Here is a 26,707-nt window from a genome sequence, read left to right as displayed (position 1 = left end):
TTGGGTTGGCTGAAGTTCTACTGTATGGAAACACTTTATTACATGGTTACATTTGTATTTATGCTCATGTATAATCAATAGAAATTAAAAAAGGCCTGACAACCTGCCAGGAAAATCTTCGATTTAAAACACAGGACAGTATCGTGCTACATTGCACAGAAAAGGGGAATTAAAGTGAAGTTGCAATTCTGATTTGTCACCACCACTTGCCAATACTATTTTAATCAAAATAGATTTACATTTCCATAATTATAACTAATCTGTATATTTTTTTCCTTCCTTTATTTCCCAAAAGAAAGGATGCTGCACAGCCAAATGGCAAATCCACACAATATTTTTATTTTCAGCTGCAATGCAAACAATTATTTCAGATGGCCCAACCTTCATCCTATTCACAGATGATGGGAGGGTACACCTGGAACGTACCTATGCACCTGTGTTTACACTGCAGCACAAATTGCAATGCGTTGTTTGGATTTTTCACATGCTTGTGCAGCATCTTTTCCTTGGATACCGTTTCTGCATAACTGTGTTTTGAAACCGTTCGATTCTTTGCACCCACTGGACATGTATTCCTATCCCAGCATAGCTCACCCCTATTCTGAACTGTGTGTAACAGTCACCCACACACCAATCTGTCACAGTGTGAGGTACAGCTTCTTGGTTACTGTCCAGCTAATGACATGATTCTTTGGCAGCCGCGTGTGAAGCTCCATGTGCTGTTACATGACGTAAACGTGTATCCATTAGCTGAGCATATGTTCTCTGTTCCTGGATACAGATTCTAATAATAAGACACAGCGGCTCACCAATAAATAAAAAGAATAAAAGAACTTAAAAGCCAAGTTTACCTTTTGTAAAAAAAAAAAAAAAAATGCTCATGATTTTGCAGGTAAAATAATATGCATGTATTCTCTATTTACACTACAGCCTGTAAAGCATGGCACTTGCGGTCAGCAGATCATGGATGCAGTGTCAGGCTCCTGCAGACTCTCAGTACAACTGTCTGCCTGTACTTCCCATACGGACAGACAGCTACTGAAGTGCAGGATAAATACGTGAACTATGAGAGCACTCGCCAGCATGCTTGCAGTTCAATGACAACATTTAGCTAGTATTACTAGTAAAGATGATGAATGATGATGATGGATTATTAGTTCTGCCGTAGGTGGGCACGCATGCATCGCTTCTGATGTGATTTGACACAGCAGAAGCCAATCAACAGGTGCTGGCCAATGGATGAATGCCGGCACTAGTTGATTGGTGAGAGTGACAGGACACAGCTCTGCTCTGTAAAAAAAAAAAAAAATACTGATCACTTCCCCAAAGTAGTATAATGTTACTATGGTAACATTATACTACTTTGGTCATAGTGAAATATGAAAAAATCTTTAAAAAAAGAAACAAAAAGTAATAAAAAATTAAAACTAATGAAAAAAAAAATTATAATTTTTTTTTCATACTGTCACCAGTCAGTGTCCCTGATCACCGCCATGCCAGTTATATGATGACACTGTACTGCACTGGTGACGGTATGTAAAAAAAAAAAAAAAATTAGTGAAAATAAATTAATTTTTTTATTTTCAAAAACATTATGACAAAAAAATCAAAACTTTGCAAAAAGGGGTGATTTGGGGGATATCTGTACTGTTCTGACATTGTTGGACCTCAAGAAATTAGATTGGCTGTCAGTACTTAAGGATTGATCAATATTCAGATCTATACCATAGTTTGTGAACTCTATAACTTTCCTACAAACGAAATAATACATCCTAATTTGGGTTATTTTCACCAAAGACATGTAGTAGAACACATCTTGGCCTAAATTTATGAAGAACAATTATTTATTTGCAAACTTTTATAACAGAAACAAAGAAAAACATGTTTGTTTGTTTTTTTTTCAAAATGTTCGGTCTTTTTTTGTTAATTTAGCAAAATATAAAAACCCCGTCGGTAATTAAATACCACCAAAAGAAAGCTCTAGTTGTGTGAAGAAAGTTATAAAATTTTAAAATTATAAAATAAGTTTTGGTACAGTGTAGTATGACCGCGCAATTGTCATTCAAAGTGTGAGAGCGCTGAAACCTGAAAAAATGGCCTGGGCAGGAAGGGGGTAAAAGCGGTTAAAGTGCAAAAAACCCCAGATGTGATCAAATACCCCCAAAAGTAAGCTCTATTTGTGGGAAAAAAATTATATAAATGTCATTTATGTACAGCATTGCATGACTGCACAATTGTCAGTTAAAGTAACGCAGCGCCGTATTGCAAAATATCGCCTGGTCATGAAGGGGGGTAAGTCTTCCGGAGCGGAAGTGGTTAAACATTGGGCAGTAATTTAATACACATTACCAAGTGGGAAAACTCTTAGGTCTAAAGTTCTAAACAAACCATAGCTGACTGATGTACTTTTTTTCTTTCAGTAAATGTGTCTATTCAGCACTTAGAAATGTCCCAGCAGATTCATCTGTATGTGGTCTTAAAAAACAAAACAAAAACTGTATCTTAGGTTTGCTGCCTTTTCTCAAAGGAATTCTGCACAAGAAAAGCACATTCTCATAGAATTGCTTCTTATCTTATTGCAGCATTGCTGGCATTTTGGTTACTCTAAAAAGTCAGTTCCCCAAACCCCCCACTTCCTTTCTCTTTGCACCAGTTGTATATGAGTGCTGTTCTACTCCTACTGTTCCCCCTCATCTGTTTGTGTTCATGTGTGTGGTTTCCTGCAGTTATTGATGTTCTGCCTCAGCTGCTGGAACCACATAAATGTCCCTGCTCAAAAGCTCCGGGTCTGTGCAGTTTCTGGTAGAGATCACTGTGTTCTCAGCTGTTCCAGCCACGTGGACACTTAACTCTAAATATGGGGTCCTGAGGGAACAGAGCATCTGCTGTATGAGACATAAAGATTTGTTGCAGTCTTCCTGCCTTGACTTGCTCAAAGCTTATGTTTTGTTACAGTTCATCTGCTGGGCCTACTCACAGATGCAAACCTTTTGAAGAGGTTTTGCAGTGGCAATTGTGGAAAAAATATTGCCTCTCATCAGCAAAACCATGTGTCCTCCTTTGGTACAATATTTAACTGGTTGCCGACCAGCCGCAGTGTCGTCCCCCCCCCCCCCCCCCCGCGCACACACACCTTGTGTGCACAAGCGTTGACCCTGTGCTGGTATGTAAACAGCGGTTGCACCATGCATGTGAGGTATCGCCATGAATGTCAGATTAAGGGCAGTAATTCTAACACTAGACCTCCTCTGTAAATCTAAAATGGTAGCTTCTATAGGCTTTTAAAACATTGCCTATGGATATTAAAAATGTATGCAGTTTGTCGCCATTGCATGGGGCATGCTCAGTTCTAAAGCATGTCATGTTTGTTATCTATTTACTCAGCATGCCATCATTTTTTTTATACTTTATCAAATAATTGGCCAATATATTGTGTTTTAGTGCATTAAAAGTGAAAAAAAAAGTAAAAAAAAAGGTTTTTTTTTTTTTTAAATTTGCTTTTGAAAAATCACTGTGCGAGTATTATATGACATAAAAAATTGTAGAACCCACCATTTTATTCACTAGGGTGTCTGCTTTAAAAATATATATAATATTTGGGGGTTTAAATTAATTTCCTAGCAAAAAATAGATTTTTTTCATGTGAACAAAAAGTGCCAGAAAAGACTTGATCTTCAGGTGGTTAGAAGAGTGAATGATGTGTGCCATAAACTTCTAATGCTGAGCATAAAATTCCCCCACCCCCCAAAACGACCCCTTTTTGGAAGGTAAACACCCCAAACTATTTGCTGAGAGGCATGTTGAATCAATAAAAGAATTTATTTTTTTACCTCAAGTTTTTGGAAAATGACCAAAAAAAAAAAAAAAGTTTGTCATATTCCAGAAACTTGTGGGAAAAAAATAAATGTTCCATGGACTCAATATGCCTCTCATCAGATAGCTTAGGGTGTATAATTTCCGAAGAGGGGTCATTTTGGGGTGTTTGTACTGTCCTGGTATTTTATCACCTCAAGAAATGTGATGGGCAGTTAGAAAGTAAAAGCTGTGTAAATGCCATTATCTATACCATAGTTTGTAAATGCTGTAACTTTCACACAAAGCTATCAATATACACTTATTGGGATTTTTTAACCAAAAACATGTAGCAGAATACATTTGGCCTAAATTTATGACGAAATTTTAGTTTTTTTGGATATTTTTTATGACCGAAATGAGAAAATATCATTTTTCACAAAAAAAAAAGTTTTTCTTTAAAAAATTTTTGTTTATAACGCCAAAAATAAAAAGTGCACAGGTGATCAAATACCACCAAAAGAAAGCTCTATTTGTGTGGGGTAAAAAGGACAGAAATTTAATTTATGTACCGTATTGCATGACCGCGCAATTGTCAGTTAAACTAGTGCAGCGCTGTATAGCAAAAAATGGCGTAAATTGCGGTATCTGTACCATAGTTTGTAGACTCTATAACTTCCCATCACATACTTCTCATGTGATGGGTGAGACCTCTGATGTGATGGTCAGACCTCTGATGTGATGGTCAGACCTCTGATGTGATGGTCAGACCTCTGATGTGATGGTCAGACCTCTGATGTGATGGTCAGACCTCTGATGTGATGGTCAGACCTCTGATGTGATGGTCAGACCTCTGATGTGATGGTCAGACCTCTGATGTGATGGTCAGACCTCTGATGTGATGGTCAGACCTCTGATGTGATGGGTGAGACCTTAAGTGATGGGAAGACCTCTGATGTGAAGGGTTAGAGCTTGCGTGATGGGAAGACTTATGATGTGAAGGATGAGACCTCTCATGTGATGGGAAGACCTCTGATGTGAATTTCATCAAGACAGTTGTGTGCATTGTCCCAGTTTCCCATTATTATTATACAGTATTTATAAAGCGCCAATAGTTCGCTCAGCGCTGTACATTACAAAGGGGGACAGAACAATACCAATACAATGCAAAACATGAGGGGATCGAGAGCCCTGCTCTTTCGAGCTTACAATCTAGGAGGGAGAGGATGGTGGCACAGGAGGAGATAGCTGTGGGGGATGGAGAGGTAGGAAGAGTGGAGGAGGTCGGCAAGTTAGCAGAGGGTGGGGTAGGCTTCCCTGAAGAGATGGGTTTTCAAGGTGCACCTAAAGGAGAGGAGAGTAGGTGATAATCTGATGGGTTGGGGCAGGGAGTTCCAGAGGATGGGTGACACCCTGGAGAAGTCCTGGAGGCGGGCATGGGAGGAGGAGACCAGGGAACTAGAGAGAAGGAGGTCTTGATAAGTAACATTTACAATTTTTACATTTTAGACTGGGATGTCTCAAGATTTTGCTTACTTTTAAAGGGTGCTGTGACTGAAAAAAGGCTGAGAAAGTCTAATCTTTGATGTGCCAGGAAAGAGGTCTAAATAGGGAATGGACTCTCCTGAACCAGTCAAATTTTCTAGCAAATTGTGAATTACTTTGCTAGTAAATAAAAAATCATTTATGGAAAGGAAAAACTCTTTAAGCATTTAAAAAAAACTAAATTTTTAAGTGCATTTATCTGCATTTTTTTTTAGTTGGTGACAGTCTCTTTCCATGAAGAGATCATCTTGGGAATCATACTCTTGATGATATTTGGCCTTTCTCATATTACTCAAATGAGCTCTAAACACTGACAGTGAGCAGTGCTCCATTTAAAACACTGCATGCAAATATTGGACTGCTTCTTCTGTGCTGGAGGTCTCAGGGAGTAGGAGACATTATTGCATTGATTGTTTTTTCGCACACACTAAGTTGATCTTGAAAAGGGGAGAAAAGTTAAAGGATAAGATAACCTTTCTTAAAAAAAAAATAATAATAAATGCACATTTTTTTACAGGTAAAAAAAGTAACTTTATTTTTTCTAGAAGCCTGTAAAGCTTTGCACCTGGGATCAGTAGAATGCGGGTGCAATGCAGGGCTCATGCAGGAAGGATCAATGAGCTACTAGAGCGCTCATCTGTGCCCTGGTAGTTCATTGAGAGATACAATCCGCCAGCTGCAAAGGCTGTCAGTACTTGTGCTTCGTTCATTTATTCACAGGAAACTGTGAATGAATGGCTTGGCCATGAGGGAAGAGCCCTGCACAGCCACGTTCTTTTCAAATTGTGACAGTGGGGGGTGGGGGGGAAAAGATCCCCGGAATGCTGTCACAATCAGCAGGGGGATCAGGGGGAGAGCTACAGGAACATGTTCAACATGTTTTAGGGTGGACGTATCCTTTAATCACATGTCTCTGTATACCATAAAGCAAGTTAGAAGTTCACAGATGGACGGGTGTTGCCCTGCTCATTTTGTTGTTTTTTTTATTTGCTAGAGACAACTATCATGAGATGAAATAATAAATAATGGTCAGAGATAAAACAGTTTGTCCATCTTAGTGAAATGCCTAACATGGCAACGATGATTTTTCCTTTAGACATTCCTACAAGTACTAGTGTACAGTATTTTCCTTCTTTCTCTTGCTCAGTGCTGCTTTGCGGTGAATGTTTCCATCCATGGGACAAGTTATTAGACTTCTGTGTGCCACAACAGAATATTCTCCAATACTGTTTACTGTATATACATTTGCATTTATAGTATACAATGAAATGCTTGACGCAGATATATTGCCTTAGTTATGTTCTAATGTGTATTTTTTTTTATTCTCTTTGCCTCCTTAGTGTGCCCACCACCCCCAGAACCAGAGAATGGTGGATTCATGTGTCACCCTCCACACTGTGAAAAGTCGTTTACGTCTGGTAGTGTCATAGAGTACTTCTGTGCCGAGGGGTACATGCTGAAAGGAGACTACAAGTTCCTAACATGCAAGAATGGTGCTTGGAGCCCACCTATGGGAGTTAGTTGTAGACTGAACCAAGGTGAGTGCTTTTCTTATGGCTGTATGGGATGCCTAGTTCCTTGAAATGCACTATTGATTTTATCATGGGAATTGGTAGAAGGCACTCTCCAGCAGTTGGGATCGTAAGGATATGAATCGCTGTGGTTGTTATATGGAAAGAATGGAGCGATCTGCCTGCTTGGTGAACTGTACACTGTCATTTGTTTTTTTTTTTTTGTTTTGTTTTTTCTTATTTGGAGCATGGGGAAGAATTAGAACTTCTGTCTGCTTCCTTCCCATCACTTTCTGTCCTGGCGACAATGGTTTCAATGATAAATCTCTAACAGCAACACAAACAGAAATAAGAAAATTACTTTCGTTGCGGTTTGTTTTTTTCCTCACTTCCTGTTTGGGGAAAAATAGCTGTCACCATGACCGAAAGTAAGAGAAAATCTGGATAACTTTATAAATAAAAAGGTAAAACAAAAAAATGTTTTGCCCGACTTCAAGTTAACACAGCATTGTAGTGGAGAACCATTGTAACTTACAATTTATTTTTTTCCAGAAACCAGTAGAAATACCAGCCTTGGGGTCCCCACACTTTCCATTGTTGCCTCAACAGCCAGCTCCGTGGCCCTCATATTACTCCTGATCGTCTTATTTGTCCTGCTACAACCCAAAATCAAGTCCTTCCACCACAGCAGGTGAGTGTTACACTTACAATTTCTGTATGCCATCTGAATTTCTGAAACCTTCATAATTTAGTCATGTAAGAAAGCACATCAGTGTCTCAGCAGGTTCATTTTCACCTCAGGCCTCTTTCCGCTAAATATATACAGTATAAGTAAGATAAATGTCAATATAGTGTGTATGTTTTTTGTTTGTTCTTTTAGTGAACCGTTTTTATAAAAGAGCTGCCTATTCTTGGTGAAGAAGTTCTGCTTTTCACCAATTTTCCTATATTTTGAACAGTTTAATTGTTCCCCATTTTTAAATCTATATATACTGATGGGGGGCTAAATGTGTGTTTTGTTAAAATAAAATGTACAGTAGTTTGTATTTACATACACTTACTGGTTCTGGCTTTTTGGGTCATTTATGTTTACTTACCTTTTCTGGTTCTAGCCTTTGGGGCATTTATGTTTCTGTAAATAAGGATGTCCATGCACCAGTTGCTTTTATCAAGTGGGCTGTTAGTTGCCTGTTTTCATTTACCTGTTTCGGGTGTGAAAGTAAACCTGACATAGCCTAAATGTTTAACATAACGTGTAAGATAAGGTAACTTGTGGTGTCTCCAAAGAAATCTGTTTGGAGCCCCAGGGAGATATGAGGCCCGAATTATTGTAGCTCTATAATCATTAATATATGATTCAGTACAACTTTCTTTTTTGTCACATCTGAACTCTGGGAAACGAAAAAAAAAACTACCCCTGCAGTGGAGCTCCTCCTGGACTGCATGGGTTAATTTTCTAATTTATGCCTAGGGTACTGGTTTAGTGCACTTCTTACTTTATCCTTCACTCTTGCAATAGGTCTCCCAAATCATCTTCTCTTCAGTGCTCTGCCTGACAGTCACATATGATACAACCCATAGCATTAGAGAGAAGAGGTGATCGCTGGTTGCTGGGGGAGGGAGATATCAATCAAGTGTGTTGCATTAAAAGTAGCATGCTGCTAGGAGGAGAGTGCAAAGAGTTAAGGTTGTCAGTGCTCCTTCTTTTCTTCACGTTGGCACAAAAATTACAGCAGAAAAATATCAGGTCCCTTACCTAGCAACACAGGATGGTTCTGTGCGGAAGAGCTATGCAAATCGTGGTGCAAGATTATTATTATTATTATACAGTATTTATAAAGCGCCAATAGTTCGCTCAGCGCTGTACATTACAAAGGGGGACAGAACATGTGACAGAACAATACCAATACAATGCAAAACATGAAGGGATCGAGGGCCCTGCTCTTTGGAGCTTACAATCTAGGAGATGATTAGAAATACAAATCCCTTCACTGGTAAAACCGCTCCTATATATGTATTTAGCGGTTTGCCTGGAATTCAGATTTGGCTATATTGCATCTCTAGCCAAAATAATATTTCAGTGTTGTGGTTGCTGCAAAAGCAAATACTGGATTATTATAACTGCCAGACTCCTCTTCAGGGGAATGCCCATTTGCAGCCAGCTGTTGTGGGCATTGCAAGACAGATGGTGGTGTCATGCCCCTCAAATGGTTGCTGCATGCTGTACAATAAACAAATGATTGAAGACTCCGGCTGTGAGAGAGTGGAAGCTTTACTATGATCTGGTAGGAGGAAATAGAAACCCAATATAGTAGAGACAGTATAATCATGTAGGTTATGGTGAGAAGGTACCAAGAGAATTAAAAAGCCTCCACTGGAGAACATGTCGATGCAAAAAAAATGTTTTTAAAATTCCATTTGGCCATGAGGCAGTGACATGGTTTCACACTGCCAGAAATGCCAGCAAATGACATTAACCATTGGAGCAAATTAGACATTAGAAGCAGCATACAGTGCCACTTCTATATATGATGCTCGACACCTGTAGGGATGTTGGTATCCCTAATGAGGATAATAATGAAGATGCTAAAACAAAGGTCTTATGTACTTGTTACTGTGTGTTTCTTTCCTTATAAATTAATAACAGACCTAACAAATGTCTGTTGCAGAGTAATTACAATAAAAGAGCACAGAATGTTATGCAGAAAGTCCTGTGCCTTGGCTACTGCTTTTATAATACACAAAACTTCATTCACACTATGAATCTTGTGTCCCCACAACCCTTTAAGTGTCCTCTGCCAAACCCATTTTTTTCATGATTTAGCTGCCCCTGTGGACCTCCTCCAGCAGATAGCACCTTCATTTTGCAGGGGAGTTCCTAGACCTATGTCGCCATTTAGTTACGGCCTGTTCTTTTGATGCCTTGGTGATGGACAGTAAGCGGGTGTTATACCCATCAGCACTGCAGGGCATCCTAAAGGTGCTTTGATATGAATTCCTTTCCCAGGAACTGTGATGCAATTTCACTCTGGGACAATATAAACCCCATAAAACATTATATAGGGTGCTGTGCAGGAAGTTTTATCCAGGAGATAGCATTCCATTTATGGCCCCCAACCATTAACCTCTTGCTGGTTAATTCTGCGCCATTGATTTTAGGGCTACATTCGGTAGTGACAACAGATAGACTATTGATAATCAAATGGCCTTGTCATACTAGTTTCTTAACTGCCCTGATATATGAGTATGTTGCTCACTCCAACAGTGCGGATTGTAAAATTCTGACGTCACTATGACTTTTCTGATTTGCATGCCTGCTGCAGGCCAGAGAGACACAGCCAACTAGCAGCATCAGAAGTTAAGTTCAGCCCTCTATTTCATTTAGTGCAAGCTCCCTTTAAATTGCTCCGTGGTTTACTCAACTTTATATAGTTTATCATGACAGTAGTAGATTTTTCTGTAACAGAGACACGATGCATTCATGACTTTTAATTGTTTTTCTTGTATAATCTCATACAGACGTGAAACACATGTGCCAGGGGAGCAAGTTTCCATCATGGTTGATGGGGTGCAGGTAGCCCTTCCTTCGTATGAAGAAGCTGTTTATGGCAGTGCAGGAAATTGTATACCGTCTGCCAGCTCTCGTGTGCAGATTGTGTTATCTGAAGGACCAGGAGAAGAGCAGAATATACAGCAAGAAGTACTCGACTCTAGTATACCAGGACAATCTCTGGAGAATACTCATGCCACTGGCTCAGCCTTGGCACATAATTCACAATGCACAGCTGGCAGCTCACAGCGATCAGAGACTGTACTCGTCCATCAGACTTCTTCCCAGTGGGTGTCTGGAGCACAGAGCAGGACACTGGGAAGGGAAGGAGCTGACTCTGAAAACAGTGATGTGCAGAGTCTTCTTTCACTCTCCTCTGAGGAATATACAGATGGTAAGTAGATGTAATGTAGATACATTAACATATATTATAGTTCATTTCAAGTGATTTTGTTATCCTCTTTAAAGGATAAGTTCACCTTTTTGACAAAATTAATAAATGTACATTTTTTTGCAGGGAAAAAAGTGCATTTATTATTTTTGTCTGCAGGAGCCTGGAAAGCATTGCACCAGTGATCAGTAGATCTCCTGCAGTCCTGCCAGAATATCTGCTTACCATACGGGATGTACGAGCAAGCAGATATTCTGACACAAAGCTTCAATGAACTACCACGGCACTCCACAACGCTGTAGTAGTTCATTGAAAACTACAAGCCGACAGCCACTAAAGCTGTTGGGACTTGAAGTTCATTCATTCACGGACTTCCGTGAATTAATGATGCAGCCGTGTGGGCAGAGCCCCGCACTGCTACGCAGTTTCAAAATCTGGCAGATAGTATTGGGAGACGATTCCCCATACTATCTTTAAGGGGGGGGGGGGGTGGCTAGCACAGCTGCAACTATGGGAACATGTGACATGCTCCACCCTAAAAATGGGTGGAACATGTAACATGTTTCCAAAGGTGAACTTATCCTTTAAGACTAATTTTAAAAGTGCACCTTTTTTTCCAAGTATGGACAGTAAACCATCTATTTATTCTTAAAATGCACCAAAAGCATTTGAAAGCAAACCATCCTTGATCTCTGTTGCTGCTTTTAATGTGAAGTTAGAATCTTTGTTGTGATTGTTCAGGATCTTTGAAAATGAATAAAGTCCTCTTCAGTCCATTTCTAACAGCTTAAAGAAACACCTTTTGTATGTTTACAATATAGGCAAAATTAATTATTTCACAATTCTTAGCCCTGATTTACACAGGCCTCCTGCCTTTAAATGAAGGAAGCCCGTGCTAATGACGGCTAAGCATTGTGAATTTAATTTTTAAAGTTCACAACACCGAAAACAAACATTGTACTTCCCAGATCAGTTTTTCATGTGTTTATGTGTTTAGAGGTATTCAGAATATTTACTCTGTGCATGTGCAGATTTCTATTTTTCTTATTTTTTCCTTAGCTGATCTGAATGCAGTTATACGTATGGTGTGCATTATACAATTTAAAATCATTGCAAGCATTTAGAAATGTCATATAAAGGCATTTGGTTGCAAGAAACCATTAGGACGTGTTACCTGTGCTTTTACCGCTTGTTTAAAATCTGTAAATACTTTTGACGTGCGTGATTTGGGCACAGGTTCACCTTAGACAGCATAAAACACTGAACCTTTCCTACCTTGCCTAGAGATGTCAAGCTTACCTTGAAGCTTTGTTACCCCTGCATGCTGGCCAGTGGGTTGATTGGGCCAGACACATTCTAGAGCAGGATACAATAGATGTTTGCCTCCCCCAACATGTTTTAATTCTTTAAGTATCCTCTGCAAAAGCAATATAAACATTAGTACACATCATAACATATAATCAGGGGAACAGTTATCACAATGTTCATTTCACATTTCTGTACATACAGTGCATGAGCCTAATAGCATTCTTCCCTCTTGGGACTAAGGACAAAAGGTATTGAGGTCAGCACAATTTTTTAAACATAGAAATGTCCTCCTACCCTCGTATCAAGGGAATTTGAAGGAAAACAATGGGAAATTGGGGCATATGGAACCAGACATTAGGTGGGATCAATTATATCTAAAATGTCAAGAGGGGAAGTCGGGGAGGGGAAAAAAAAATTAGGGTGTGAAATAAAGGGGATGATGTGAGGGTTAGGGAGAGTGGGAGGGGCAGATTGAGGGGTAAATACTTTGCTCTATCAACTCCCCCCTCGACTTCTCAGGAAGATGGGCAGGAAACAGTCTAGGGACAACAGAGGCAAGTTCCCCAGCCATTCAGTGTTGGGCACTCAAGATTCCAGATATTCTGCCAGTGTACTGAGAAGAGCAAGTGTACACTGTCCATGACATCCAAATGTTCCTGAATTGATCAGTTCTAAAGCAAGGGCATCAGGCTTTTCATTGATCTAATTTAATTAATTCTGGCGAACATGTGACTTGAATCGGCAGAGTGGTCTGCTTCCAAAAATTAGGAATGCACATGCAGGCTGCGTTCAATAGATGTGCAGTCAGCCCCAACGTATAACAATGTAGAGGTATACTGGGCTAAGGTGTAATAAATATCCCCCAACATTTAAAGGGTCTCTTCACCAAAAGCTTTTATAGTTGGATGGGTATACTAAGAAACCCCTGGTCTCTAATGTCTCTTGGGAGCTCCAGCAGATCAGCCTACAGTTGCTTCTTGCTGAGTTCCTCTACACTTTGGAGTTTTCAGTGTTTTTACTCCATTTATTTTTTTTTTTATATTACAAGGTAAACTAAGCCTGGCAGGAAAAATAGGGAGGGGTCCTTATAGTGGCCACAGCAGGTGTGTTGACATTGAAACTCTAGTATCTATCAAAAAGGGAAATACCACTTTTGGGTGGACTAGTCCTTTAAAATCATTCCTGAGCGTTTGGACAGCTGGCATAGAACAGAGAAGTGTAGTTAACTGGATCACCATGTGTTTAAGCAAGTTCAAGATTTTTGTTATGTCATTGTAGAGATCCATAGACAACCAGCCAGTGGATTTCAGGGGGTTTTAATGCATCGCTCTTTCGTCAGGAGTTTAGGTACTGGTTGAAATACAGGGATGGACTTGTGTGGGTTAATTGGAGGGTGATTCAACGTGGGAGTAGATTTTGCTCCATTTTTTTTTTTTTATTTCCAAATGTTTCAACAGCTAGTTGTGTGAGAAAGATGTGGGGTGGGGAGCAGGGCAACCGCTTAGTTTTATGAGGTTTACATGTTCAGAAGCTATCCTGAATAATAATATTTTGGTCCCTTAACTATATCCACTCTTGCAAAAGTCCTATTTTGCCCAGTTGCTCCACTTTTTAAGGCTCCATTCACACTGGACGTTTTAATAACGTTAATAATGTTAGCTGTGTAAAGGCATGTGAAAAACGTGAGGTTTTTAGCCTTTTTGTATTAGTGTTTAGCCGTGGGGTTTTTTTTGCGTTTTTTCACTTTTGCGTTTAGATGGTTTTTAAAAAAAAAAAGTCCAAAAACGCTGGTTTACCGCAGTTTGCTATGTTTTTTGGTGTTATAGCGTTTTTACATCTAAAAAAACTCCTCTAGAAACCCACTAGTTCTGGGGGGGTTTTCCAGCCAAATAATGCCCCTGCCAAAAAACTCTGATTACAGTCTGTGTGCATGGACACATAGGATAACATGCTGGGGAGTTTACTGGCTGTAGAAAAAACCATCAAAAGCCAAAAACCGCAGCTGTAAAAACGTCCAGTGTGCATGAGGACTAAGTGTCGCAAAAAGAAAATCTATTAATATAAAATGTTGTACGTCTGCAGGGCAGACACCAAGGTGATCAAAACGGTTTCTTTGCGGGCCAACAGCCTTATTATATGCCCTGGTGCCCTTGCTGGGTAGATCACTGCCACATAGGAGCTTTGCCAACCCTTCCTGGCATCATACTATACCTAGTCAATAAGAAGGCTTGAGTTGCATATGTACAGACCGCTTTAGATACCTTACCTCAACAGCAAAATGTGCTAGAAATGAGCTTAAAGCTGAACTCCAGTCATTTATTTATATATGGTTAGCACCTCCACCTGGCAGTACTAGGGTCGTTGGTTTGAATCCCATCCCATACTCGCCTGCCTGGAGTTTGCATGTTCTCCCTGTGCCTGCGTGGGTTTCCTCTGGATACTCTGGTTTCCTCCAATACTCAAGACATGCTGGTAGGTTAACTGGATCCTGTCTAAATTGGCCCTAGTTTGAGTATGTATGAATGTGAGTTAGGGACCTTAGATTGTACACCCCTTGATGGTTAGGGACTGATGTGAATGTACAAAATAAAAGTAAAGTGCTGTGTAAATTGAGAGCAGTATACAAGTACCTGAAAAAAAAATTATTTTATTAACCATGCAGTGGGGCTGTGCATGGATCAGCTGTTTGTTTTTTCTTGGGGTGAGGACTAACCTCGTACTCCTTTGACCCGCTAATCCTATGGAAAACTGTGCTCCCTCATGGTCCAGAGGTGGATTGTTCCTGTCTATGGAGTGTGCACTGAGCATGCAGACATCAGGAACAGTCAATTTACAAGACCACTGGACCACGGGGGTGGGGAGCTGAAAGGATCGGTCTTGTGTGGGGAGGATTGACGGGCCAAGTGAGTATATCTTTGGTGTCCTCTCCCCTACAACAAAATGAGCATTTCTGGCACAGCCCCACTGCATGGGCAAAACAAATTCCAGGAATTCTGCTTTAAAATATATTGGCAACTGTGTGCACATGTCAGTATTTTACACGTGTTTGGAGAATGTCTGTAGTTTTTTTCTGATGGGTTTCTCATCATCCTTTCTCCCCAGATATCCCTCTGCTAAAAGAAGCTTGAAGAGATATAATGCCTCACTCAACCCTGCGGGATCCCTACAATCTTTCTGCTCTGCATTTCCTGTATGGACAGGAGCTCTGGAGCGGATATGTGCCTCCCTCACCCCACCAACCCACTTAGCACAGACGCATTGTTCCCCATCTACACAGTGCTGGGAGCAGGATGTCTGAGCCATGCTTGCAGAGGTGTACAACTCTATTTAATATGTATGTGTTATGCTGTAACCTATATACGAATACTCCTGTGATATGGGCTGGATCATACATTGCCTGGCACGTTTCCTTACTAAATATTAATACCTCTTGGCCTTCCTAGTGATTTCAGCACGCACAAATGTTGTTGTGGACCTCCATAAGACACTTTCAGATATTTGGAGTATATTTACATGGTTCCCAAGGGAAGACTCTTGTCTCAGGTTAAGCCATCTAATTCAGATGGCAACAAAATTCATTGTCCAGTGCAATATCTGCTGTCTTCTCGAGCATCACTGGACAAGGATTTTTCCAACACCTAAGGTGTAGACCACTTCTCAGGCTGGCTGCTTTTCCCGTTAGAGGCTTGTTCAGTTCACTGTTCTTTTAAAGATAGTTACAGAATTCATAATGCAAGGAGAAAAATATGTACAGTAACCAATCAGCTTTCAGTGTTGGATAACTCAAAGGTGATTGGCACATGGATTTACTGCACTTTTCCTATTGAGGTTTGCCTTTTAAAAATAGGCGTATATTTGATCTCTATAGTAATGATGGTTTGTACCACGGGAGCAGTATTTCTCCATGACCCCTGCATAGGTGGTTTGGTATTTTGTATAGGATATATGTCCACCATTAAGTTACTGTGAAACATTTTCTAACTTTAAAAGGAAAACATCTTAAAATTTGAGTTTTCTCAAGAGATGCATCTCATGCACTGTTAGATTCATTGCTCCTTACATATGACTTGCCCAGATGATATGGGAGGCCCAAAAAATAAAACTAGTGCATGTGCTAAATTTATACCCAGCACTAGACATGGAAATATTGTAATTTAGAAGTCAAATGGTTTAAAAATCTTTACATATATAGTATATATCCAGGTCATAATCTTATTAGCTATAAATAATTTGAAAGATATTCAAATTTCTCATAAATGTAGGGATGATTCTCTGCATTGCGTCTCTCGTATACGTACAGTCAACTACCTTTCTGGTGAAGTTTTTATCCAGCTAGAAAACAAACCTGTTTGTTGTAAAGCAAAGATGTGAAGGTGGCATAGGAGATCTAAATCAGTACAGAATATAGGCCTGAACGGAATGCGAGCCTTTTTAAATGCACAGCTTAAGCAGCTGTATCGGGGTTGTGCCATATAGATGCATAGTTTTCATGCTTTCCCTTTAAGCTACAAATGTAGAGCCCTGTGTAAGAATCCTGGAAAGATTCCAGGTATCATACCATGCTCCCGAGGACTGGATCCTAGACATCCTTGTTCATAATCCTGTTCCAAGACAGTAGCCTAACAAAGAATGCGTTGTCCCAGAAAGGCCAAGGTTGAGATGTCAAGAATGGGAATTGGATCTGATATGAGTGGGGGGGGGCGCATATCGAACACACAGTAAAAGGGTCACCCTTACCAACAGTGTTTCATACATATAAAGTCAGGTTCATTAATTCAATCAGGAACTCAAGGAAATGGAAGCATTGAGTGTATCAAGTTCTATAGGAAGATCTGGGAGCTGCTGACAGGAGTGAGAAAGAGGAAATAAGGGAGATTGGAATTTTGCAAGAGAGTGTATTTGAGTATGTTTGTATATTTAATTTACTACAAAAGACTAATGCCACATACACACCTACACAAGTCACCTTGTATGTGTGTATGGTTTTGAGTGTGTGCGTATATTTGTGTGTTCATGTTTTTGTTGCAGCCTGTATGCTTTTGAGGCCTTTTTGTTTTGTTTTTTAGCGACTGTTCAGAGGCGGCACTGTTGCAGTGGGGTTTTAACATGCAGGCGTGCAACAACATATATAATATATATAATTTTTTTTTTGTTACAGCTAAAGACAAAATGTATCAGTTGAGCAAAAAAGATGCACTTTTAAAAAAAAAAAAGTGGGCTTGTCGCATATATAGAAGGTTCAGCCATTTTATGAATTCAGCCCATACTTCGAACCTTGCAGCTATCCTATTCACTTTTCGAGTATGAATTGAGTGGACATTCAACCAAAAATGGCCTTCATTTACAGTGGTGGTTTACTTCATCTCTGGTTCTCAAAGCCCACTAACAGGTAAAAGCCCTGCTGTATAAATTGGTAAATCCTATATGAGAACAAACTTTATTACGCCACTAAGAAACATGCCCTGATGTGTCTTGAGGATCTGATTTCAGCACCACTGGTTTACATTGTGCCACTTTTTATTTTCCTTTCCTTTTAATCAGGATCAAGTAGCCTGTGGCTCATCAGGTGTAGAGGAGCTGAAAGACTTAGCATGGCCTGCTGGACCTTATCTACCAGAACTTGCTGGTACTTGTTGGGCTACCACAGCTGGCAGGCCTTAGGTTGCATTTGCCTGCTACATACAGCATTGTCTCTAGACGTCCTTTCTTATAAACTAAAGTGCAATATTTTCAAGAGCATTAATGTATGAGATGCACAATCGTTCACCAATTTGTAAATACTTTTAATCAGATTCCTCTGCAACTATTACAAAGGCTTGGCTTTATATCCTGGGGTGTTTTTCATTTTTCCTTTTTATATTTTTATTTCTATATGTTCTTCGGCCAGTGCCCCTCTAATATATATCAGGTGATTCATCTTTATACCCACTACTTATGGTTACTGCCCTATGACGTTGCATGAAAGATGACAATAAAGAACCACTTCAATGGTGGTTTGACCTCAGTACTGTCTTCCGGGTGTCCCTGGGCATTATGGAAGTCATCTCGTGTTCTATGGTTTATGGGGGCACTGCAGGCCTGCATACAGGGACAGGTAATCCCCTCTGGTGCCAGAATGATACATTATAAACAAATCACAGCTTTATTCCCTCTGCTCTGACTGTCAACTTGGACATTGCTGTGGGGCTGAAGATAATATTTTAATATTTGTACAAAGTAATTTAATTTTAATTGTTCTATGTATATAACTGCATTTTTAAACAATAAAAAGTCTCTTTTAAAGTTTAAATTATGTTTTTTTCTCTGCGTGGCATTTTTATTTAGTTTGTAAATAAAATTAAATATGGGTATGATTTCCTAACTTTCTCCCTCTAAATAGATGGGAATTTTGCTCTGACAGGTAGGGTCATTTCTCAATTGTTTGTCTAGACAAAACAAAACATATCTCTTGCATACATGCATCTCTCCATGGTTTATCCCATTAAACATGATGGGGGGGGGGGGGAGTAGCTGTTGGCCTGTCAGAAATCCAGCCTAGTTAACGTTTTGAGCTGACAATGCAGTGTCTGTCTTTTGTTGCACTGAAATCCCTAGCAGCGTTGCCAGCCCTGACAACTGGATAGACTGCAGAGCTCTGCCTGTTCTTCAACCCTCTCTGCTCCAAATTGTGTTTTTTGTTTGTTTTTTTTCAGCAAAACACAGCTGTTTGACTCCCAATAGACTGTGTATAGGGAAAGGACTCCTGGAAGATCTAGTTCAAGGGTGTACTTTCATTAGTAGGAATTGGGCTCCCAGCAACTGGCCCTACAAGAATTTTCCAAGACTGGTGATGACCTCACAGGGAGTAGTAAAAGCTATTTCACACCAGAGGAATGAGGTGAAGAAAAAATGCTTGGACATGCTGTAGAGGGAGGGAAAAAGCTTTGATGTTAACTTTGGGTAATGCTTGGACATATCCTTTTGTATGCTCAGTAAGGCTTCATGCATATGGGCGCTTTGGTCCTTCTGCATCAAATCCTGGCATTATCGGATGCCCAGGAGCCAAAGTTTTGTTGGGTAAAACCCTTTCCTAGGAAGACCACCTTCCCTGAACTGAAAGGGACTCCATCACAGCTCCCCATCCTGTCTAAATGGTATCTGTGGTTACCACCTTCCAGGCAACAAGTAGAAATTACTTTCCTGTCTCCAGCTTCCAAGGATCCATCCACCTTTTCAATGCCCAAAGTGTACTGGGACCTTCTGATCAAAAAGGGGAACCTCACAAAATTAACAAGCAACCAGTTATATAATTACCTATAGGCTACATGCACAAAGGCAGATTGACCCATACTGGGATGAGCTCAGGCATATTTGGATATTTCCCACCAGGAAGTTTTGAAAGTTGAAAACCAATCATAGACGGCAGAGGCATTCATTTCCCCAAAGCCACACAAATGCCCCATGAGGACCAAAAAAAATGCTACGATTTGATGCTAACCAGTGATGAGTTCAGGTGGGTTTGGACATGATTCCAAACCCACCCAAGCTATCCATGCAAGAAGCTGACAATCATAGGTAGTGGAGGCGTTCCCAGCAGCCACATGTATACACACCCTTTGCATTTGTGCGGCTGCGTGGAATAGAATGCCTCCGCTGCCTATGATTGGCTGTCAGCTTTGAAAACTTCCTGGGGGATTGCTCAGCCTAAGCTCATCCTCTAATGCTGACGGGCTAACCCACCTATGACTATGTGCTAGAGCACGAAACGCATCAGCGAGGAGCTGCAGCATCCTGACGTCATGCTGCCAAGGCCCCTTGTAGGTCCGGCGGCCATCTTTACAAAACTATATGGTCAGTTTCTGGTTTTCTGTTTTATCTTGTTACTTACCTGTGATTGGATTAATAAAACCCTCTAAAGCAGTATCATGCTATTCTGGCATCCTTTTTGGGGGCTCTTGATGAGCCTTACCACCCACAGAGCCTATTTAAGGAAGAGGTGAGAGGTGCTACATTCCACTGATGATCCAGAGGGGAGTCCATACCATGGGTATAGATGTCCATAAGAGGGATCCAGCTGACCCACTGAGATATTGTGTTCTCAAATGCGTAATGTTATTGCGCATCTGGTGAGTGCGCAATTCTATTATTTATATATCACCAGAAGAAAGAAAGAGGATCACCTTTATCTGAGACTTCATATTGGAACTTCATGTTCATTGATATTTATATGTACGGACTTTGTCACTCTATTAGCACCTATATCCACTTTTAATGGAGGATTATTTACACTGTGTCACTTTATATATCTGCCAATACTGATTTATTTGTCACTTTAATTAGCACTATCTTCACTTTAAGATATAAGTTGAAGAATAACATAATTATTGTTTCTTGATGGTTTATAAGTTTTGGATACATTGCACTTTATTGTACTGATTTTAGCGCTGCACCTTTGCTTTGTTTCACCTGTGCAGATATAGCCTACAGGTGAATTTAAAACGGACTACTTGATAATTTTATGAAGTTCTTCCATATTAATCAGAAGCAATGCTGCCCTATGTGCCTTGTACAAAATATGTTCAGGAACAGACTATAAGGGGTTGATCCACCAAAGCTGGAGAGTGCAAAATCTGGTGTAGCTCTGCCAAACCAATCAGCTTCCAGGTTTTATTGTCAAAGTTTAAAGTAGAACTAAAGGCAAAACCTCTTTTTTTTCCATTTTGGATAGAGAAAGGGAGGGTCGTAACCCATGTCAGTTTATTTTTTGCCATCTGTATCCCATTGGGGAGATTTAACTTCACTTCCTGTCACATAGCCAAACAGGAAGTGAGAGGAAATCCCTGCAAATTAAGGGACTTTCTTGTGGAACCCCAGTTCTCAAGAACTAGTGTCCCTCTTGAAATATTTTCCCTCTATTACTTTTTTAGGGATACCCCAAAATTTGTGATTTTCTTTTACTTTCAATGATCATGGTAAACAGGACAAATATAGAGGGTTAATCTCCCTAAGGATAGGTTCACACATATGCAGTTTGCGGTTGACCCGTTTCTGCATTGCTTTTTTGCTCCTGCTTTTATTATGCTTTTTGCATTCTCTTTCTTGTTAGGCAGATTTAAAACGCATTAAAAACATGGCAAAAATTCACTACATTCTTTTCTGCAAATAAAGGCATTTTCAATCTAAGTGATGTTGAACTCACACAACAAGAACTTAACCTTTTGGATAAAGGTCTAAAATTCGCCCCAATAAAAAACTGGATAGGTTCCAGACCTTCATAGACATTCATAAGTTCTCCAGACAACTCTCTCTAAAAAGGTACTTCTATACTAACCCTATAGAAAGGAATAGCAGGAATAACTCTAATTCTTCCAACCTCAAAAATGCCTCTACCTTTAACCCCCCGCAATCTCGTTCTTACGTCAATCTTTTTAGAGAACTAACACTTAAAGATTTGGATAAATTATCTATAAAACCATATCCTTATGCTAATACATCCAAAACTATAGGATCACTTCTTAATAAAAAAGATTTAGTTATCGGGCCTGCTGATAAAGGGGGAGGGGTAGTCCTACTAAACAAAACTGACTACATAATTGAAGTATATAATATACTAAATGATTCCACCACCTACCAGCCTCTACCCAAAGACCCGATTGTCACTTATAAACACACTTTGAAAAATATTATTCTCACTGGATTCAAAAATGGAATACTGAACAAGAAAGAAAAAGCATTCCTTTGCCCTGCTGCTCCAAAATTACCTGTACTCTACATTTTACCTAAAATTCATAAGGACCCTCTTAAACCACCCAGCAGACCGATAGTAAGCGGCATAGTGTCCTTATGCTCCAAAGCTGGAGAATATATAGATCATTTTTTACAACCGTTAGTTGAATTAACCCCATCCTTTTTACGTGATACTAAACACATTTTAAATGAAACCATGATTACTACTCCTAACACATTTTTGGTCACAGCTGACGTTGCTTCTCTGTACAACAACATCGCTCATAGAGATGGAATGGAAGGAGCTAGTTTTTATTTAAGCACTCTGAGCACTTTACCTCCCAAACAGATCGATTTTATCTTACAATTATTAGACTTCGCCATGAGCAAGAACTACTTTTGGTTTGATCAAAATACTATTTACAAATTAAGGGCGTAGCCATGGGGGCTAAATTTGCCCCCAGCCTGGCCATATTATTCATGGCCAATTGGGAGGAGTTTTTAATTTATGGTAGAGAGTGGCCTGAACTCATCTTCTCTAGGAGATATATTGATTCTGTGTTCCTACTTTGGAATGGTGAGGAACAGGCATTGATTAATTTCTTCAAAACTCTCAATGACAATGATTTAAATATTGACCTGACGTATACCTACAGTACTCAGGAGATCAACTTTTTAGACCTTACGCTTATCAATCACAACGGTAAAATTGTCACCAAGTCATACTTCAAAAAACTGATAGAAACAGTTTTATCCCCATAGGAAGCTGCCACCACCCTATGTGGCTATCAAATATACCTAAAGGACAATTTTTAAGGATAAGGCGTAACTGTACTGATCTTGACACTTACCACACTCAAGCACAAATTTTAAACATAGATCCCTGGAAAAAGGATATAATGAACATGATTTGAACGATACTATTTATAAGGTAGCGCCGTCTTCTATTTAAGCAGATGACACGTGAACGGCGCAATTGGCAGTCCCCCCTGATGACGCGCTAGTGCGTGAAACGTGTAGGAGGAGCCAATTACGCCGTGACGTCACGCCGTCGGAGCATCGTGGAGCTCCTGCGGCCATCTTTATTTGTGGACGGTCAGTCCCTTTCTGTTTTTACCTGGATTTTCGTTGTGTTTTATTGATGCATCTACAATAAATATTTTTAAATCTACTACACTATGGGCATTTTCCTGCTTCACTCCCTGGTGGAGTATTAATTCCCTAGACACCCACCACCAGTCCCAGGATTCCAGAGAGGGAGCCATCCATCCCTTAAGGGGAACTCTGGATACCTTTGGATCATCGCCTAATTTTTCTGATATTATCCGGTCCCGATCCCATTTTGATGATCCTTTGATGACTCCTAGATGGCACCAGGAGATTATCCATAACATGCATTACCATAGCGCGTCCGGTGAGTGCGCATTCCTTCTATTTCTGATAAGCACAAGCACCGACCAGGATTTGCAGGATTTTATTTATTATCATATATATGAACTATTTATTCTTTTTCACTAATTGAACTTGGCATAATCAATTTATTATAGCGCTGCACTTTATATGATTGTTTACTGTGGGTTTTATTTGGTTGCCTTTTGTGCACAGCTGCTAACTTATCCTCTTTAGTGCGCTCACATAGTCTCCACTCTTTACAGGTTTATGTCTCTGTTGCAAATTTTCCCACACTTTCAGGCAAAACTGTTGTTAGGCCCTTTACACAGAGGCGTTCCGTCTGTCAATAGACGGATGAAAAGCGGACGGCAATGCATTTCTATGGACAAGTGGATTTAATGAATGATCGTCTGTTTACATCCACATCTGTTCAGTTCTGTTTTTTTTTTGTTTTTTTTTTGTTTTTTTTAGAACAGAACAGCCAACGTCCAGATCTGGGACACATGTAAACAGAAGCCGTCCATTTACATCCGCTCCGTTTATACACAAACATTTGTTTATAGAGTTGTCACCTCTGATTGGTTTCTGCAACCTAAAAAAAAAAAAGGATGAACTGATGTACACTGAACTGAAGTGAAAACCGATGTAAACTGAACCCGTCCTTTCTTTGAAAAAACGTGACTGAACAGTTGACGCCTATGTGAAAGGGGCCTTTCTGTGATGGTGAGAGGAAAATCTCTCCAGTGGAGCTGTAGATAGCACAAATAGCCTGAAAGGAAATATAATGATTCCTCACTCTAGCCGTAGCTACTTTTCATGACTGCTGACCATTCTTACTTTTGTATCAGCACTGACTCTCATGAGTCAGTACAGAGAGTTCAAACTTTAGTATGCCATGAAAGAAGAAATTCCTTTTTTTGACCGCCTTAAATGCAAATCTTCCTGTATTATCCTACCAAGTTTTCTAGAAAACTAGATATTTTTTTTTAAAGTACTGTATGTCTAAAATATCTAAAACCATATTTTGAGTTTTGAATACAGTAGAGAGGGGTTAACACTGCAATCAGAAATTTTTTTTTTGGCCATGAGAAGTTGGGTTTTGGCACATCGAGTTCCCTCTTATGATTTGGTGTCTTGGTCAAAAGTGTTTTTTAGGGTAATTTTCAGGCCACTCGTGAACATCTGAGCCTCTAAGTGCTCTTGAAACATTGTAGATATGCAGAAAAAAACACCACTAAAAAGTTTAGCTATAGTCTATTAGTAGTGTCCTTTACGTAGCTGATGTGTTTCCAGGGTTCTTCAGGGGTGCAAATGTTGAATTTACCAGTCTGTTAAACTGTTAGCTCAATAGATAAACCTTTCAAAGTCTGGGTCACCTGCCAAACTAAAAATTTGCAAGCCCTGATAAAGGGGGCCCTGTAGAACTCCAAAATGCTTTGGCTACTTTATGAACACTACTAATCCTCAGCTGTCAGGTCTTCACCGTTTGCGTTGCACTCTTTCCTGCATATCAGAGGAATTTATTTTGCCATCTGTGCCCATTGGGAAGATTTTTCCTTCTTGTCTAATAGCCACAACAGGATGTGAGAAGTAGTATTTTCTGATTGAATGCAATAGAGAACAGAGATGGATGATATCATGATCTCATGTTTGTCCAATCAGAGAATGCCTTGTTTTCATTCAATAAAATAGAAGATATTCTATGAATAGCGGTGCAGAGAAAGCAGCCCCCTGTGCTTACTTTACAAACGGCCAGTCGCTCAAGCAGCTTCCAGAAAAGACTGATCGTATGTCTCACAGGCTACTACAGTTATGTTTGCATCCCCAACTGCCCTTTGGACATGGAATATACACCGCGTTCCAAATTATTATGCAAATTCTATTTAAGTGTCACAAAGATTAAATATTTTGTTTTTCAGTTTAACTCATGAATGGCATTGTGTGTCGGGGCTCTTTTGATCACTGAAAACAATCTTGGACACCTGTGATAATTAGATTGGCACGTGAGCCCAATTTAAGGAAAAACTACTAAAGGAGGGTGTTTCACATTATTCAGCAGAGCACCATTTTCCAGCAATATGGGGAAGAAAAAGGATCTCTCTGCTGCTGAAAAGAGTGAAATAGTTCAATGCCTTGGACGAGGTATGAAAACATTAGATGTTTCAGGAAAACTTAAGCGTGATCATCGCACTATTAAGAGATTTGAGGCTGATTCAGAGCACAGACAGGTTCGTGCAGATAAAGGCACATTGAGGAAGATTTCTGCCAGATCCATGCATCGGATCAAGAGAGCAGCTGCTAAAATACCATTACATAGCAGCAAACAGATATTTGAAGCTGCTGGTGCCTCTGGAGTCCCACGGACATCAAGGTGTAGAGTCCTCCAGAGTCTTGCAACTGTGCATAAACCTTCTATTCGGCCACCAATGCTCACAAGCAGAAATGGCTGCATTGGGCAGAAAAATACATGAAGACTAATTTTCAAACAGTCCTGTTCACTGATGAGTGCCGTGCAACCCTGGATGGTCCAGATGGATAGAGTAGTGGATGGTTGGTGGATGGACACCCTGTTCCAACAAGGCTGCGACGTCAGCAAGGTGGTGGTGGAGTCATGTTTTGGGCCGGAATCATGGGAACAGAGCTGGTCGGTCCCTTTAGGGTCCCCGGAGGTGTAAAGATGACCTCTGCAAAGTATGTGGAGTTTATGACTGACCACTTTCTTCCCTGGTACAGAAGGAAGAACTATGCTTTCCATAATAAAATCATCTTCATGCATGACAATGCACCATCTCATGCTGCAAATAATACCTCTGCATCAATGGCTGCTATGGGGATAAAAGGAGAGAAAGTCATGGTGTGGCCTCCATCCTCCCCTGACCACAATCCTATTGAGAACCTTTGGAGCATCCTCAAGCAAAAGATCTATGAGGCTGGGAGGTAGTTTACATCCAAACAGCAGCTCTGAGAGAATATTCTGACATCTTGCAAACAAATTCAAGCAGAAACTATCCAGAAGCTCACAAGTTCAATGGATGCAAGACTTGTGAAGCTGCTATCAAATAAGGGGTCCTATGTTACAATGTAACATGACCTGTTAAAAAGTTAAAATGTTGTTAAAAGTTTGAAATAGCTTTTGATTTCAGTAAATATGCTGCAAACACAACAAATTACAATTTTCACTTCTTTACAACCTATAAAGTGTTTTGAAACTTACTGTGCGTAATAATTTGGAACAGTGCATTGTAAGTGTTTTATGTTTAACAAAAATACTGTTATTAGGAGGTTTGTTCAATACAATTTGAATTGTACTCTTAATAGTTGATAACATGAGAATTACGCTGTTATTTACATCAATTACTTAGGTAAATGAGAAAAATATCATTTGCATAATAATTTGGAACACGGTGTGTCAGGGCTCTGGGTATGACCAGAGGTGTGTGGACTGACACAGGGAAACGCAGGCTTCAGATTTGGTATAAACAATATGATTTTATAAACAATAAGACTAACAAT

At 39.9% G+C, this 26,707-nt stretch overlaps 1 protein-coding gene across 2 annotated transcripts in view; it reads left to right on the top strand.

The window, feature by feature from the left end:
• The window catches only part of SUSD6 (sushi domain containing 6), a 68,434-nt gene extending 50,048 nt beyond the window's left edge, over positions 1-18,386 (top strand). For both annotated transcript variants that reach the window (XM_089671325.1, XM_089671326.1), the window contains exons 3-6: positions 6,678-6,875; positions 7,401-7,539; positions 10,368-10,792; positions 15,200-18,386. In XM_089671325.1, the coding sequence (XP_089527451.1) occupies positions 6,678-6,875; positions 7,401-7,539; positions 10,368-10,792; positions 15,200-15,225 (788 nt within the window). In that variant the 3' untranslated portion in view covers positions 15,226-18,386. The remainder of the gene's footprint in view (positions 1-6,677; positions 6,876-7,400; positions 7,540-10,367; positions 10,793-15,199) is intronic.
• The last annotated feature ends 8,321 nt before the right edge of the window (positions 18,387-26,707 follow it).

The sequence above is a fragment of the Staurois parvus genome, unplaced genomic scaffold, assembly GCF_062004578.1.
Source record: "Staurois parvus isolate SC_StPar_1 unplaced genomic scaffold, SC_StPar_1.0 ptg000104l, whole genome shotgun sequence".
Classification (NCBI taxonomy): Eukaryota; Metazoa; Chordata; class Amphibia; order Anura; family Ranidae; genus Staurois; species Staurois parvus.
Note: the sequence above shows the minus strand (reverse complement) of the source record. Positions and strands in the feature narration are given on the sequence as shown.